Source organism: Phyllobates terribilis, unplaced genomic scaffold, assembly GCF_046119375.1.
Source record: "Phyllobates terribilis strain yellow unplaced genomic scaffold, ASM4611937v1 Scaffold_6__1_contigs__length_29720123, whole genome shotgun sequence".
NCBI classification, from domain to species: domain Eukaryota; kingdom Metazoa; phylum Chordata; class Amphibia; order Anura; family Dendrobatidae; genus Phyllobates; species Phyllobates terribilis.
This window is the reverse complement of record NW_027362766.1, coordinates 16,966,184-16,984,292: the sequence shown is the minus strand read 5'-3', so window position 1 is coordinate 16,984,292 and position 18,109 is coordinate 16,966,184. Positions and strand designations below refer to the sequence as shown.

The 18,109-nt window shown below is 47.0% G+C and overlaps 1 protein-coding gene across 5 annotated transcripts in view; it reads left to right on the top strand.

Moving 5' to 3' along the window:
- Positions 1-17,371, top strand: part of LOC141152751 (uncharacterized) — a 55,770-nt gene extending 38,399 nt beyond the window's left edge. For all 5 annotated transcript variants that reach the window (XM_073637394.1, XM_073637396.1, XM_073637392.1 and 2 more), the window contains 2 exons: positions 9,552-9,656; positions 9,977-17,371. In XM_073637394.1, coding sequence (XP_073493495.1) covers positions 9,552-9,656; positions 9,977-10,857 — 986 coding nt within the window. In that variant the 3' untranslated portion in view covers positions 10,858-17,371. The remainder of the gene's footprint in view (positions 1-9,551; positions 9,657-9,976) is intronic.
- The last annotated feature ends 738 nt before the right edge of the window (positions 17,372-18,109 follow it).

Sequence of the window (18,109 nt, the reverse complement as noted above, 5' to 3'; positions counted from 1 at the left end):
GAGTTGGATACAGTTGTTTAGAAAGGAGGACATATTTGTTTCAAAATTCTTTATCTATTAAAAAAGAGGACACAGCTGCTCCTAAAGGGTTAATTTACTATAGGAGGTGTAACGGGTCCAGGAGGTGGAACCTATGAGCTGCAATACAAAGGGGAAGTCCTTGTAAGGAAACGGGTGACTCCCAGGGAAGGCAAGCAGGTAGTCACAGCAAGTGACAGGGACAGTCTCTGGGTTGACAAGCAGGTGGTCACGGCAAGTGACGGGGACAGTCTCTGGGTAGCCAGGCAGGCGGTCACGGCAAGTGACGGGGACAGTCTCTGGGTAGCCAGGCAGGTGGTCACGGCAAGAGACGGGGACAGTCTCTGGGTAGCCAGGCAGGCGGTCACGGCAAGTGACGGGGACAGTCTCTGGGTAGCCAGGCAGGCGGTCACGGCAAGTGACGGGGACAGTCTCTGGGTTGACAAGCAGGTGGTCACGGCAAGTGACGGGTACAGTCTCTGGGTAGACGGCAGGTACCTTCAACCCAGCGGGCAGCTAGACACGGCAGGTACTGGCAGGTGCTTCCGGGTAAGCAGGTGGATAGCCGCGGCAGGTGCTGGCGGGCACTTCTGGATAAGCAGGTAGATAGCCGCGGCAGGTGCTGACGGGCGCTTCCGGATAAGCAGGTAGATAAACTCAGCGGGAGCTGGCAGGTGCTTCCAGGTAGCAGACAGGTGACAGGCAGGAATCAGGCTGGACTAGTCATGCTAGCAGAGGGACCTGAGGGCTGAAGCAGCAGTGAAGACACAGTGCGACAACTGTTGCTCGGGCACCTCCATTTTGGAGGAGGTGCCTTAAATGTGGGAAGTCCTCTGGCCATTGGCCGGGGACTCTTTAGGAAGACGCGCGCCGTCCCTTTAAGGGGGGGGAGTGCACGTGCGCGCGCCCTAAGCACTCTGCTGGAGGAGGAACGCGCGCCGGCCACAGCAGGGAACGGAGCGCAGGGAGAAGTCGCGCCAGGAGCCGGGGGGCGAGAGAGACGGTGTCCCTGTCTGACATGGGGCAGAGACGCCGCTGCGCCGACAGAGACAGGAGCGCTGGAGGGACCCACGTGTGGAGCGCGGAGGTGAGAGGGACGGCGTCCCTGCCTAGCAGAGGGCAGGGACGCCGATACTACAGTACCCCCCCCTTACGCCCCCTCCTCTTTAGGCCAGAAAGAAATTTATCAAGGATGAGCGGGGCATGGATGTTCTCCCGGGGCTCCCACGTTCTCTCCTCAGGACCAAACCCCTTCCAATCCACTAGAAAAAAGGTCTTTCCTCTTACCCTCTTGGTGGCGAGAATGCTCTCTACCTCAAACTCGTTTTCAGCGGAAACCGGAGCTGGAGGCGTATCTGAAGACTTGGAAAAAGAGTTAAGTACCACGGGTTTGAGGAGAGATACATGGAAGGAGTTGGGGATCCGCAAGTTGGCCGGGAGTTTCAATTTATAGGCCACCGGGTTGATTTGCTTGATAACTTCCAGTGGGCCGATGAACCGGGGCCCTAACTTGTAGGAAGGAATCTTGAGCCGGACAAATTTGGACGAGAGCCAGACCTTATCTCCAGGACGGAATTGGGGCGGATCCAGACATCTCTTGTCAGCCTGTCTCTTCATCCGCTCGGAGGACTGAAGAAGTGCGGATCTGGTACTCTCCCAAATGGTGGAGAACTCGCTAACAAGAGATTCCGCGGCCGGGTTGTCCACCGAGGCGGAGACGGGAAACGGGATCCGGGGATGTTGGCCGTAGACTGTAAAAAACGGGGATTTGGAAGAGGATTCGCTCTCGTGATTATTGTAGGAGAATTCGGCCCACGGTAAAAGATCCACCCAATCGGAATGGTGGGCATTAACAAAGTGCCTGAGGTAACTGGTTAAGATTTGGTTGATCCGCTCTACTTGACCATTGGACTGTGGGTGATAAGCAGAAGAGAAGTCCAAGGTGACCCCCAGCAGTTTACACGTGGCTCTCCAGAAGCGAGAGGTGAACTGAACCCCTCGATCGGACACGATGTGGAGAGGAAGACCATGGAGACGGAAAATATGATGAATAAACTCCTTAGCCAACTCAGACGCAGACGGAAGACCTGGCAAGGGAATGAAGTGAGCCATTTTAGAGAAGCGATCAGCGACCACCCAAATGACCGTACAACCAGCAGAGACAGGGAGATCCGTTATAAAGTCCATGGCTATATGCTGCCACGGGGCAGCAGGTACGGGAAGAGGCAGAAGGCGGCCGGCTGGCAGATGTCTAGGAACCTTGTTGCGGGCGCAGGACGCACAGGCCGAGATAAAGTCCTTGCACAGGGTAGGCCACCAGTAATGCCAGGCAATAAGCTGGAGGGTCTTCTTTTGGCCAGCATGGCCGGCTAGCTTAGACGAATGTCCCCAGTGCAGAACCTTCTCTCGATCAGGTACTGTCACGAACGTCTTACCAGGTGGAAGACGATTCAGATCCAAGGGAGCCACTTGCATTACCTTGGCGGGGTCGATGATGTGCTTAGGCTCCTCCTCTAGATCGGAGAACAGAAAGGATCGAAGACAAGGCATCGGCTTTGATATTTTTGTCTGCCGGGCGGAAATGAAGAATGAAATCAAAGCGGGCGAAGAACAAGGACCACCGGGCCTGGCGCGGGTTAAGTCTTTGGGCACTCTGGAGGTAAGCCAAGTTTTTGTGGTCCGTATAAATTATTACCGGGTGAAGAGCCCCCTAAAGCAGGTAGCGCCACTCCTCCAGTACCAATTTAACGGCTAACAATTCTCGGTCTCCTATAGAATAATTGCGCTCAGACGAGGAGAAGAGTTTGGAGAAGAAGCCGCAGGTTACCATTCTCCCGGATGGCGACTTTTGGGTGAGCACCGCTCCGGCTCCGGAGGAGGAAGCATCTACTTCTAAGAAGAATTGTTTGTTGCAGTCTGGACGGTGCAGCACAGAAGCGGAGGAGAAAGCTTGTTTCAAAGAAAGGAAGGCCTTTTCAGCCTCGGGCGGTCATTCTTTGGGACTAGCGCCCTTACGGGTGAGCGCGGAGATAGGAGCAGTCCTTGAAGAGAAGTGCGGAATGAAGAGGCTGTAGTAATTGGCGAAGCACAGGAACCGCTGAATAGCCTTCAAACCCTCCGGTCGGGGCCACTTCAGGATGGCAGAAAGTTTCTCAGGATCCATTCGTAGGCCGGTCTGGGAGATGACGTAGCCCAGAAATGGAAGCGAGGACTGCTCAAAGAGGCACTTCTCAAATTTTGCGTAGAGGTGGTTCTGCCTGAGCCTGAGCAGGACCTGACGAACGTCCCTCCGGTGTGTGGGAAGATCCGGAGAGAAGATCAAGATGTCGTCCAGGTACACCACCACGCAGGAGTAGAGAAGGTCACGAAGAAGTCATTGACCAACTCTTGAAAGACGGCGGGAGCATTACAGAGGCCGAAGGGCATTACGAGGTATTCATAGTGGCCATCCCGGGTGTTGAACGCCGTCTTCCATTCATCCCCCCGGCGGATACGGACCAAGTTATACGCCCCACGGAGATCCAGCTTGGTGAAGATTCTGGCACCCCTCAGACGGTCAAATAATTCAGGAATGAGCGGAAGGGGGTATTTATTCTTCACCGTGATCTGGTTAAGACCTTTATAGTCTATACAGGGACGGAGTGAGCCATCCTTCTTTTTAACGAAGAAGAAGCCTGCTCCCGCCGGGGAGGTAGATTTCCGGATAAATCCCCGGGCCAGATTTTCCTCGATATATTCAGACATGGCCCGGGTCTCGGCAGCGGACAATGGGTAAATACGCCCACGGGGTGGAGTAGCGCCGGGTACCAGGTCGATTGGGCAATCGTATGGTCTATGGGGGGGTAATGTCTCTGCTTCTTTCTTGTTGAAAACATCAGCATAAGACCAATAAGGAACCGGTAGGCCGGGTAGATTGGCTGGAGTAGGAGAAGGACGAGCAGGACGAACAGGAACTAAACAAGTCTTATGACAGTCCTGCCCCCAGCGAAGGACTTCTCCGGTCTGCCAATTCAGCACGGGTGCATGTCTCTGGAGCCAAGGAAGGCCTAACAAAAGGGCGTGAGAGAGTCCAGGTAGAACATGGAAGAAGATCCTCTCAGAGTGCAGCATTCCCACCTGCAGAGTTATGGGTTCGGTGATGAGTTGGATGGTTAGTGGTAAGAGCCCTCCATCCACGGAGGCGACAGATAAGGGTTCAGCCAAAGGTTTAGTGGGAATGCGGTATTTCTCTACCAGGGACTGGGAAATGAGGTTTCCGGCAGCTCCAGAATCTAGTTGAGCTAGTTAAAAGTAGCGGTTCTCCCCGCAGATGATAGAGACCGACAGCATCAGAGATGGAGGGGGTTTACTTTTGTCTAGGACGACCTCTCCGAGCGATCCTAGACTCTGGCGTTTCTCGGCCTCTCCGGGCAGGAACGGATCCGGTGCTCCTTACTGCCACAGTAGAAACAGCTCCCCTCGGCACGGCGTGACTCTTGACGTGTCTTGACCATCTTGGTCTGGACGACCTGCATGGGCTCTGGCGAGTGCGCCCGGGGAGTTACAGAGGAAGAGACGGGTCTCTGGAAAGTGGGAGCAAGGCGGGGAAACCTCCTCTCACGGGTGACCTCTTTGGTACGCTCCTAGAACCGGATGTCAATCCGGGTGGCAAGTGTTACTAAGTCATCCAGGGAGGTAGGAATGTCCCGACCGGCGAGTTCATCTTTAATCCGGCCGGATAGGCCTTCCCAGAAGATGGACACCAGGGCCTCGTTATCCCAGGCAAGCTCGGAAGCAAGGGTACGGAAACGTATGGCATATTGGCCCACGGTGAGACGTAGCGGAGGCGTAGCAGAGAGGAGGCGGATGAGGTCTTTCGTCCAGGTTCGTCAAAGACTTTCCGGAAAGCCGTGAGAAAGGCTGGCAGGTTGGACACCAGGGGGTCTCCTCTCTCCCATAGCGGATTTAGCCAAGCCAGTGCCTCCCCAGTGAGATGGGACATGATGAATGCCACTTTGCCCGGTAGGAGGTGAATTGGTGTGCCAAAAGTTCGAAGTGCAGGGTGCACTGGTTAATGAAGCCTCGTGCCAGACCGGGGTCTCCACCAAAATGAGGCGGGGTGGATAGGCGGGGACCGGGAAGGGATGCCATGGTATTGATGGGCAGCGACGCTGCCGGGGTAGGAGTCGTGTGACTGGAAGCAGGTCCCGATGAGGCAGTCAGTGTGTCCAGGCGGGAGTTAACATTACGCAGGTGGCTCAGGATGGACTCCTGTTGGGACCTCTGACGGGATAGTTCATGGCATAGGTCCGAGAGCGAGGGAGCTTGGGTGCCACCGGGTTCCATGGCCCGAGCAAACTGTAAAGGGTCCGGGAGGTGGAACCTCAGAGCTGCAATACAAAGGGGAAGTCCTTGTAAGGAAACGGGTGACTCCCAGGGAAGGCAAGCAGGTAGTCACAGCAAGTGACGGGGACAGTCTCTGGGTTGACAAGCAGGTGGTCACGGCAAGTGACGGGGACAGTCTCTGGGTAGCCAGGCAGGCGGTCACGGCAAGTGACGGGGACAGTCTCTGGGTAGCCAGGCAGGTGGTCACGGCAAGAGATGGGGACAGTCTCTGGGTAGCCAGGCAGGCGGTCACGGCAAGTGACGGGGACAGTCTCTGGGTAGCCAGGCAGGCGGTCACGGCAAGTGACGGGGACAGTCTCTGGGTTGACAAGCTGGTGGTCACGGCAAGTGACGGGGACAGTCTCTGGGTAGACGGCAGGTACCTTCAACCCAGCGGGCAGATAGACACGGCAGGTACTGGCAGGTGCTTCTGGGTAAGCAGGTGGATAGCCGCGGCAGGTGCTGGCGGGCACTTCCGGATAAGCAGGTAGATAGCCGCGGCAGGTGCTGACGGGCGCTTCCGGATAAGCAGGTAGATAAACTCAGTGGGAGCTGGCAGGTGCTTCCAGGTAGCAGACAGGTGACAGGCAGGAATCAGGCTGGACTAGTCAGGCTAGCAGAGGGACCTGAGGGCTGAATCAGCGGTGAAGACACAGTGCGACAACTGTTGCTCGGACACCTCCATTTTGGAGGAGGTGCCTTAAATGTGGGAAGTCCTCTGGCCATTGGCCGGGGACTTTTTAGGAAGACGCTCGCCGTCCCTTTAAGCGGGGGGGGAGTGCGCGCACGCCCTAAGCACTCTGCTGGAGGAGGAACGCGCGCCGGCCACAGCAGGGAACGGAGCGCAGGGAGAAGCCGCGCCAAGAGCCGGGGGCGAGAGACACGGTGTCCCTGTCTGACATGGGGCAGAGACGCTGCTGCGCCGACAGAGACAGGAGCGCTGGAGGGACCCACGTGAGGAGCGCGGAGGTGAGAGGGACGGCGTCCCTGCCTAGCAGAGGGCAGGGACGCCGATGCTACAGGAGGACGTAGCTGCTTCTAAAGGTCTATTTGAAACATTCATTGAGTACACACAAAGCCCACAGCAGACACAGTAAGGAGCTGTGTAAGGTTACCTCTTCTAGCCTCATCCTCACTCTGATGCTTCACAATATACAGGAACCCATCTTACTTTTCTTTATATCTCACTACATCCAGTTTGAATAATGAGTCCAACATAGATCTTCTCTCTCTTTAAACAGTGTTGCCCCACACGTAGTATTTTCACCCAGCTCAGAGGCAAGAAGTCTCACAAATCTGTCAAGATAGTGAGACAGTGGAGAGCCCAATTTCTGCCTCCATCTCTGAAAGGGCTAAATCTTTTATTTTTACTAAATTAGTGAGAAGTTTTAATTTTCATAGTTATAAATATTTGAGAAAGGTTTTACATTTTGGTCTCCTTTATATCATGAAGTTTCCCAGAATGTCCTATTTAAGTCTATGGCTACACATCATGGGGCTAAATAGCTACATTGCAGCACAACGTGAGTGATTTGGTCGCATTGTGTCCCTCAAAGGTATTGCAGCTCAGTCCCATAACATAGGATTGAGCTAAGATGAAAGACTCCTTACCCGGTTTTCTGAGGTCCCATTGACACCAGACTAATGGTATTATGCTGTGGTTATACTGCGTACATTTTTTAATATCTCCTTACAAAATTTTTGTATTGTATAATTTATCAGAAATGATTAACCATAGTCTTTTAATGATAAAAAACATTAAAATAAACCTTATTACAGATAAATCTATTTTATTTGCCACTGATCATGCAGATTGCTCAATTCAAAGTTAAAAAATGTTGATAAAGATGAATTATCAGCTCACTAAGAGATCAGGTTGCAGTTGCTGCCACTAAAAGTCTATAGAACAGGGAGGAGGAGGAGGAAACATGCACGGAATGAGCAAGACCGGCGCAAACATGCAGAAACGCTGCTGTTGCATCTAGCAGGTATTTTATCTCACCCCAGAGCGGGATCCACATCTACTCTTCTCAATTCTGGAGCTTACTGAAAGATCAGGTTACAGCTGCTGCCTATAAAAGTCTATAGAGCAGGGAGGAGAGGAGGAGAGGAGGAGAGGGTAGCTGCACAGAAAGAGCAAGGCGGAGGCATAAACATGGTGAAACACTGCTGTTGTGTCTAGCAAATATTTTATCTCACCCTAGTGCTGGATCCACATCTACACTGCTCAATTCTGTTGTATAATGACTTTCTATGTATGTAAATAAGACTAGGGAGAGAATAATCTACTCTTCTCTTTGTGTGCTATGTATAGAGGATAGTCCTTTTACAATCTGGAACTGACCTTAGAGAAGATTGGCTATAGAGGGGTGAAACCAAAAACGGGACTCATATAGTACAGACCAAAAGTTTGGACACACCTCATTTAAATTTTTTTTCTGTATTTTCATGACTATGAAAATTGTACATTCACACTGAAGGCATCAAAACTATGAATTACCACATGTGGAATTATATTCTTAACAAAAAAGTGTGAAACAACTGAAAATATGTCTTATATTCTAGGTTCTTCAAAGTAGCCACCTTTTGCTTTGATGACTGCTTTGCACACTCTTGGCATTCTCTTGATGAGCTTCAGGAGGTAGTCACCGGAAATGGTTTTCACTTCACAAGTGTGCCCTGTCAGGTTTAATAAGTGGGATTTCTTGCCTTATAAATGTGGTTGGGACCATCAGTTGTGTTGTGCAGAAGTCAAGTGGATACACAGCTGATAGTCCTACTGAATAGACTGTTAGAATTTGTATTATGGCAAGAAAAAAGCAGCTAAGTAAAGAAAAACGAGTGCCCATCATTACTTTAAGAAATGAAGGTCAGTCAGTCCGAAATTTTGGGCAAACTTTGAAAGTGTCCCCAAGTGCAGTTGCAAAAACCATCAAGCGCTACAAAGAAACTAGCTCACATGAGGACCGCCCCAGGAAAGGAAGACCAAGAGTCACCTCTGCTTCTGAGGATAAGTTTATCCGAGTCACCAGCCTCAGAAATCGCAGGTTAACAGCAGCTCAGATTAGAGACCAGGTCAATGCCACACAGAGTTCTAGCCGCAGACACATCTCTACAACAACTGTTAAGAGGAGACTTTGTGCAGCAGGCCTTCATGGTAAAATAGCTGCTAGGAAACCACTGCTAAGGACAGGCAACAAGCAAAAGAGACTTGTTTGGGCTAAAGAACACAAGGAATGGACATTAGACCAGTGGAAATCTGTGCTTTGGTCTGATGAGTCCAAATTTGAGATCTTTGGTTCCAACCACCGTGTCTTTGTGCGACGCAGAAAAGGTGAACGGATGGACTCTACATGCCTGGTTCCCACCGTGAAGCATGGAGGAGGAGGTGTGATGGTGTGGGGGGACTTTGCTGGTGACACTGTTGGGGATTTATTCAAAATTTAAGGCATACTGAACCCGCATGGCTACCACAGCATCTTGCAGCGGCATGCTATTCCATCCGGTTTGTGTTTAGTTGGACCATCATTTATTTTTCAACAGGACAATGACCCCAAACACACCTCCAGGCTGTGTAAGGGCTATTTGACCAAGAGGGAGAGTGATGGGGGGCTACGCCAGATGACCTGGCCTCCACAGTCACCAGACCTGAGCCCAATCGAGATGGTTTGGGGTGAGCTGGACCGCAGAGTGAAGGCAAAAGGGCCAACAAGTGCTAAGCATCTCTGGGAACTCCTTCAAGATTGTTGGAAGACCATTTCCGGTGACTACCTCTTGAAGCTCATCAAGAGAATGCCAAGAGTGTGCAAAGCAATCATCAAAGCAAAAGGTGGCTACTTTGAAGAACCTAGAATATAAGACATATTTTCAGTGGTTTCACACTTTTTTGTTAAGTATATAATTCCACATGTGGTAATTCATAGTTTTGATGCCTTCAGTGTGAATGTACAATTTTCATAGTCATGAAAATACAGAAAATTTTTTAAATGAGGTGTGTCCAAACTTTTGGTCTGTACTGTATATGCTCTAACCACACTAAGGAATGCTGCTAATATGTCTGAGCCACCTTGGAATGCCTGCTTTTAGGCTTTACACCCCCTTTCAGCCCAGGAGTCTTGGGATATCCAGGTATGGGCAATACCTGTCTCAATATATGTCATCTTTCTTAGGTTACCTGTATGTGAAACCAGAGACCGTGCCTAAAATTCATCGCGGAGAAGAGTTGTGTGTGAACAGCGACTTATACAGACATAGAAGAAAAAGGCCCCTCTCAGGTACGGACATACACAGCAAACACTTCCTCTCCAGTTTCAACGTCTCTATAGATCAAGCCGAGATATTAAAAAGAATGAGGAACTCAGACAAAAATTCAAAAGCGGCATAGCTTTTCATTTTATTATTTACGTGTATTGTTAATATTTCAGCGGAGGCCAGGTGGAGGAAGTAGGCGATCAGTGATTGCAGGGATTGTGTGCGGTTCCTATAATTTAGTGTAAATGTTATAAACTATAGCACTTGTAACTTGGAGAATAGAAACAAAGTTTTCATATATTAGATGTTCAATTTCTTTATAAAATTTGTATATTTATGCCAGGGGATATCAAAGGAAAAGACGATGGGTGCCGTTATCCGAACCGGTCACTTACAGATACAAGGAGATCTTCTTCATCAAGAGCCTGTAAGAAACAGGATAAATCAACAACTGAGGAGACCATGGCTGGAGAAAGTCCAGCAAATATGGAAGAACTGGAAGACCTAGCACTCACCGAGGAGCAAGATGACAGCTCGGAGACTGTGGAGGACCAGACGGAGCTGACGTCCGCAGTGTACACATGTGGTGAATGTGGTGACTGCTTTGAGGAACCTACAGAATTTCTTGCGCACAAAGAGGCCCATACTGAGGAAAGAAACTCAGTCAAACATGATATCCGTTTGACTCCTACTAGAGAAATTGGGGGCAGCCGCATTAGACGCCGGAAACATATCACATGCGCTTCGGACAAAAGTATAAGCAAACGGACTCAGACAGAACCAAAAGCTTACGTATGCAAAGAGTGCGGAAAGAGCTTCACCCAAAACGCTAGCCTGATTGTCCACAGACGGACCCATACGGGAGAAAGGCCTCATACTTGCAAAACTTGCTTAAAAAGCTTCATAAGTGGGTCTTACTTGGTCATGCACCAAAGGGTCCACACGGGAGAGAGGCCATATGGCTGTAATGATTGTGGTAAAAGATTTATCAGCAGCTCAAACCTCATCATCCACCAAAGGGTCCACACCGGTGAGAAACCGTATCTCTGCACAGAATGCGGCAAATGCTTCGGTCACAGTTCACATCTGGTGAGACATCAGAAGGTCCATACGGGAGAAAGACCATTCACCTGTGCCGAATGTGGAAAGTCCTTTTCTCGAAGTTCACATCTGGTACGGCATCAGACCATTCACATGAGAGGCCCGGCAAACTCTACTGTGTGACCTCCTGGAGAAATGTAGACCTCTTGAGAACTCATGCCAACCGTTTTAGCACTTGACTGTATTATGTCGATATGTACAGTATATGTATATTTATCATTGTATTGCAGCACTAAGTCTTTGGAGACATTCAGGTTCTGAAGTCTATTTTTTGCCTTCAGACACCATCAATAATCTTTAAAAGTTGATTTTGATCACTTTGAGAATGTTTTTTTTTGCTATAGACTGTCCATTACAGAAAACCCATGTCAATTTGCCCAATTAAAAGGAAAAACTACAAATAGCTGCATTTGCGTACATGGAATGAACATGAGCTGGCAATTTTTTCATGCTGATTACCACAACATTGGGGACCTGCTAAAAAAAAGAGGATTGTCAAGGGTGGACAAGAGCGTCTGTAATCTTAGAATTGGACTTTTATAACCAATCAAATTCTCTCTCACTGATCTGGAACTTCAATGGCCTATCATAATATTTAATATTAGTGTGTTGGGCCACTGGGGAGACCCCAGATGTTGCAGAAGGGCCAGCTGGGGTATGTAGTCTCACTGGCATCAGAAAATGATGTCACAGTAGCTGAAGTGGGTCGCTGGACACTTCCCTCGTGTCCACAACAATTTCAAAAGCGGGAGGTGGCACTTGTGGATGGTGTACAGTGGGTACGAAAAGTATTCAGACCTCTTTAAATTTTTCACTCTTTGTTTCATTGCAGCCATTTGTTAAATTTTAAAAAGTTCATTTTTTTTCTCATTAAAGTCCACTCTGCTCCCCATCTTGACTGAAAAAAAATCAGAAATGTAGAAATTTTTGCAAATATATTAAAAAAGAAAAACTGAAATATAACATGGTCATAAATATTCAGCCTCTTTGCTCATTATTGAGTAAAAGCCCCCTTTTGAGCTAGTACAGCCATGAGTCTTCTTGGGAATTAAGTTTTTCACCCCTGGATTTGGGGATCCTCTGCCATTCTTCCTTGCAGATCCTCTCCAGTTCCGTCAGGTTGCATGGTGAACGTTGGTGGACAGCCATTTTCAGGTCTCTCCAGAGATGCTCAGTTGGGTTTAGGTCAGGGCTCTGGCTGGGCCAGTCAAGAATGGTAACAGAGTTGTTCTGAATCCACTCCTTTGTTATTTTAGCTGTCTGCTTAGGGTCATTGTCTTGTTGGAAGGTGAACCTTCGGCCAAGTCTGAGGTCCATAGCACTCTGGAAGAGGTTTTCATCCAGGATATCTCTGTACTTGGCCGCATTCATGTTTCCTTCAATTTCAACCAGTTGTCCTGTCCCTATAGCTGAAAAACACCCCTATAGCATGCTACTGCCACCACCATGTTTCACTGTTGGGATTGTATTGGGCAGGTGATGAACAGTGCCTGGTTTTCTCCACACATACCGCTTAGAATTATCACCAAAAAGTTCTATCTTCCTCTCATCCGACCAGAGAATCTTATTTCTCATAGTCTGGATGTCCTTCATGTGTTTTTGAGCAAACTCTATACAGGCTTTCATATGTCTTGCACTGAGGAGAGGCTTCCGTCAGGCTACTCTTCCATAAAGGCCCGACTGGTGGAGGGCTGCAGTGATAGTTGACTTTGTGGAACTGTCTCCCATCTCCCTACTGCATCTCTGGAGCTCAGCCACAGTGATCTTAGGGTTCTTCTTTACCTCTTTCACCAATGCTCTTCTCCCACGATTGCTCCGTTTGGCTGGACTGCCAGGTCAAGGAAGACTTCTGGTGGGCCCAAACTTCTTCCATTTAAGGATTATGGAGGCCACTGTGCTCTTAGGAACCTTGAGTAATGCAGAAATTCTTTTATAACCTTGGCCAGATCTGTGACTTGCCACAATTCTGTCTCTGAGCTCCTTGGGCATTTCCTTTGAGCTCTTGATTCTCATTTGGTCTGAATCAGAATTCATTCGGCTGCTTCTGTCCTGTGTCACATCATCAGTAAACACTAGTGACCCAGTGCCACTGGCAGCCATGCATGCCCAAGCCATCACACTGCCTCCGCCGTGCTTTACAGATGATGTGGTATGCTTTGGATCATGAGCTGTACCACGCCTTCGCCATACTTTTCTCTTTCTATCATTCTGGTAGAGGTTGATCTTGGTTTCATCTGTCCAAAGAATGTTCTTCCAGAACTGTGCTGGCTTTTTTAGATGTTTTTTAACAAAGTCCAGTCTAGCCTTTTTATTCTTGATGCTTATGAGTGGCTTGCACCATGCAGTGAACCCTCAATAGTTACTTTCATCCAGTCTTCTCTTTATGGTAGATTTGGATTTTGATAAGCCTACCTCCTGGAGAGTGTTGTTCACTTGGTTGGCTGTTGTGAAGGGGTTTCTCTTCACCATGGAGATTATTCTGCGATCATCCACCATTGTTGTCTTCCGTGGGCGCCCAGGTCTTTTTGCATTGATGAGTTCACCAGTGCTTTCTTTCTTTCTCAGGATGTACCAAACTGTAGATTTTGCCGCTCCTAATATTGTAGCAATTTCTCGGATGGGTTTTTTCTGTTTTTGCAGCTTCAGGATGGCTTGTTTCACCAGCATGGAGAGCTCCTTTGGCCGCATGTTTACTTCACAGCAAAACCTTCCAAATGCAAGCACCACACCTCAAATCAACTCCAGGCCTTTTATCTGCTTAATTGAGAATGACATACCGAAGGGATTGCCCACACCTGTCCATGAAATAGCCTTGGAGTCAATTGTCCAATTACTTTTGGTTCCTTTAAAAACAGGGTGGCACATGTTAAGGAGCTGAAACTCGAAAACCCTTCATCCAATTTTAATGTGGATACCCTCAAATGAAAGATGAAAGTCTGAACTTCAACTGCATCTGAAGTGTTTTGTTTAAAATTCATTGTGGTAATGTCTAGTACCAAAATTAGAAAAATGTTGTCTCTGTCCAAATATATATGGACCTAACTGTATATATAATGAGTTGTAATACCAAGCAAAGCCACTATGAAAAATACAGCTGTGTCTGGTAAGCAATAAAAGGGAATATGTTGCTATCTAAAGTGCCCTAGCCCCTTCAAACAGCGTGGGAAGAGTACATTCCCCTAACTTAATATAAATGGCCTATCCTAAGGTAGTCCTGGACAACCCATTTCTTCAAATACAGTGGATATAAAAAGTCTACACATCTCTGTTATAATGCTAGGCTTTTGTCCCGTAAAAAAACATAGCAAGAAGAATCAGTTCAGAACTTTTTCCACCTTTAAGGTCACCTATAATCTGTACAATTCAATTGAAAAATAAACTGAAATCTTTTAGGGTAGAAAAAGAAAAATAAAGAACTAAAATAATGTTGCAAAAATATCTCCACTACGAGATCCGATAGATAGGATGGACAGCAGTGTGAGCAGCCTCTTCTTTCCTCAGCATCCCTGGTATCTCCAGTATTAGATCAGATAGACAGGATGGACAGCAGTGTGAGCAGCCTCTTCTTTCCTTAGCATCCCTGGTATCTCCAGTATTAGATCAGATGGACAGGATGGACAGCAGTGTGAGCAGCCTCTTCTTTCCTCAGCATCCCTGGTATCTCCAGTATTAGATCAGATAGACAGGATGGACAGCAGTGTGAGCAGCCTCTTCTTTCCTCAGCATCCCTGATATCTCCAGTATTAGATCAGATAGACAGGATGGACAGCAGTGTGAGCAGCCTCTTCTTTCCTTAACATCCCTGGTATCTCCAGTATTAGATCAGCTAGGATGGCAGTAGTGTAAGCAGCCTCTTTTTAAGTCAGAGAAAAGGCAGGCTAGTCAGCACTCCGTATGATTCTTGTGGTGCACATGGATGAAATGCAGATCAAACCCAGTCGGTTCCCGTCACTCACATGAGAAATAATTAGCCATTTATTGTTGTCTCAACATTCAAGTCATCAGACGTTTCAGCCCCTTCTGGGCTCTTTTCAATAAAATTTTATTAAAAAAAGCCCAGGAGGGGCCGAAACGTTTGATGTCTTGTATGTTGAGACAACAATAAACGGCAGCCTCTTCTTACCTCAGCACCCCTGATATCTCCATTATTAGATCACATAGACAAAGTTGTCAGCAGTGTGACCAGCCTCTTCTTATGTCAGCATCCCTGGTATCTCCAGCATTACATAGTAACATAGTTTTTAAGGTTGAAGGAAGACTAAGTCCATCTAGTTCAACCCATAGCCTAACATGTTGATCCAGAGGAAGGCAAAAAAAAAACATGTGGCAAACACTAAGCTCCACATTGGGAAAAAAACTCCTTCCCGACTCCATACGACAATCAGACTAGTTCCCTGGATCAACGCCTTATCAAGGAATCTAGTATATATAACCTGTAATATTATACTTTTCCAGAAAGGCGTCCAGGCCCTTCTTAAATGTTAGTAGTGGATCACTCATTACAACATCATGCGGCAGAGAGCTCCATAGTCTCACTGCTCTTACAGTAAAGAATCCCCGTCTGTGATTATGATTAAACCTTCTTTCCTACAGACGTAGAAGATGCCCCCTTGTCCCCGTCTCAGGCCTCAGAGTAAAAAGATCAGTAGAAAGGTCTTTGTACTGTCCCCTCATATACTTGTACATAGTAATAAGATCACCCCTAAGCCTTTGTTTTTCCAAACTAAATAACCCCAAGTGTAATAACCTGTCTTGGTATTGCAGACCCCCCAGTCCTCTAATAACCTGTCTTGGTATTGCAGACCCCCCAGTCCTCTAATAACCTGTCTTGGTATTGCAGACCCCCCAGTCCTCTAATAACCTGTCTTGGTATTGCAGACCCCCCAGTCCTCTAATAACCTGTCTTGGTATTGCAGACCCCCCAGTCCTCTAATAACCTGTCTTGGTATTGCAGACCCCCCAGTCCTCTAATAACCTTGGTCGCTCTTCTCTGCACCCTCTCTAGTTCAGCTATGTCTTTCTTATACACCAGAGACCAGAACTGTACACAGTATTCTAAGTGTGGTCGCACTAGTGACTTGTATAGAGGTAAAATTATCTTCTCCTCATGAGCATCTATGCCTCTTTTAATGCATCCCATTATTTTATTTGCCTTTGCAGCAGCTGCCTGACACTGGCCACCAAACGTGAGCTTGTCGTCCACCAATACACCCAGGTCTTTTTCAGTTACAGTTTTGCCCAGTGTTTTACAATTAAGCATATAATTATACATTTTATTTCCTCTGCCCAAGTGCATTACCTTACATTTATCCCCATTAAAGCTCATTTGCCATTTATCAGCCCAAGCTTCTAGTTTAAATAGATCCTCCTGTACTATAAAATTGTCCTCCTCTGTATTGATTACCCTGCAGAGTTTACAGTCATCTGCAAATATTGAAATATTACTCTGTATGCCCCCTACAATGTCATTAATAAATATGTTAAAAAGAAGGGGGCCCAATACTGACCCCTGTGGTACTCCACTGTTAACTGAGACCCAGTCTGAGTGTTTTCCATTAATAACCACACTTTGTTTCCTATCACTGAGCCAATTCTTAACCCACATACATATATTTTCCCCTCTCCCCATTGTTCTCATTTTATGTATCAACCTTTTGTGTGGAACCGTATCAAAAGCTTTTGAAAAGTCCATATACACAACATCCATTGCATTTCCTTGGTCCAGTCCGGAACTTGCCTCTTCATAAAAGCTGATCAGATTAGTTTGACAGGAACGGTCCCTCGTAAACCCATGTTGATATTGGGTCATGAGGTTATTCTTCTTCAGATACTCTAGTATAGCATCTCTTAGGAAACCCTCCAGGATTTTACCCACAGTAGAGGTTAAGCTTACCGGCCTATAATTTCCAAGTTCGGTTTTTGTTCCCTTTTTGAATATTGGCACCACATTTGCTATACGCCAGTCCTGTGGTACAGAACCTGTTATTATGGAATCTTTAAAGATTAAACATAATGGTCTATCTATGACGTTACTTAATACGTTACTTAATACGTTACTTAATACCTGCAGTACTCGCGGGTGTATCCCCTCCGGGCCCGGGGATTTGTCTACTTTAGTGATTTTTAGACGCCGCCGTACTTCCTGCTGGGTTAAGCAAGTGACATTTAATGGAGAATTTTTGTCATCACTGATCATGTTTTCTGTCATGCGATTTTCTTGTGTACTGTTGAAAAAAAATCATTTAGGATATTGGCTTTTTCCCCATCCTCATCCACCATTTCACCCAGACTATTTTTAAGGGGGCCTACACTATCATTTTTTTAGTTTCTTACTATTTATGTAGTTAAAGAATATTTTGGGATTATTTTTACTTTCTCTGGCAATGAGTCTCTCTGTTTCAATCTTTGCTGCCTTGATTTGGTTTTTACGGAATTTATTTAATTTTCTGTATTTATTTAATGCCTCATCACTACCTACTTGCTTTTGTTCTCTAAATGCTTTCTTTTTGTCACTTATTGCGCCCCTTACAGCTCTATTTAGCCATAGTGGTTTCCTCCTATTTCTAGCATGTTTATTCCCATAGGGTATATATTGTGCACAGCTCCTATTCCGGATGCTAATAAATGTCTCCGATTTGCTTTGTGTAGTTTTATGTCTCAGGATATCGTCCCAGTTTATTACACTAAGATCATCTCTCAACCGTTGGAACTTTGCCTTCCTGAAGTTTAGTGTCCTTGTAACCCCTCTACTACACATCTTATTAAAAGATACATGAAAACTTATTATTTTGTGATCACTATTACCCAAGTGACCCCCAACTCGTATATTTGATATGCGGTCTGGCCTATTGGTTAATATTAGGTCTAGCAGTGCCCCCCTTCTTGTTGGGTCCTGAACCAGTTGTGAAAGGTAATTGTCTCTCATAGTTGTCAATGTTATGTTCTGCTACCAAAGCTAAGGAAAGAGAGGAGATCTGTCCCTACTATAAGACTCAGCTGAATCCCTACGATGTAACAGGGAACCTGATCCTGCGATCAGACCTGCTAAAGTCCTGATCTAGTCTGTACGAAGACCTATAGATGTGGGGAGGGAATCCCTACAAGTACTAAGGACTGGGAGGAATATGGGACACCTCCTAACAGAAATAGTAGCAGACAGACGAACAAACAAAATAGATAGAACATAGAGGTCCGTAGACCAAGCAAACTAACAGAGTTAGATACAGAGCACAGGCTAGCTATAAAGTAGATATACAATGAAGTCCAGCAAAGCCAGAAGGGCGGAGCAGGATTAAATAGGCCAACAAAGTCATGTGACCAGCAAAGGAAAAAAAACCTAAGAGCAAGGTTCTAACAGTACCCCCCCTTCTAAGAG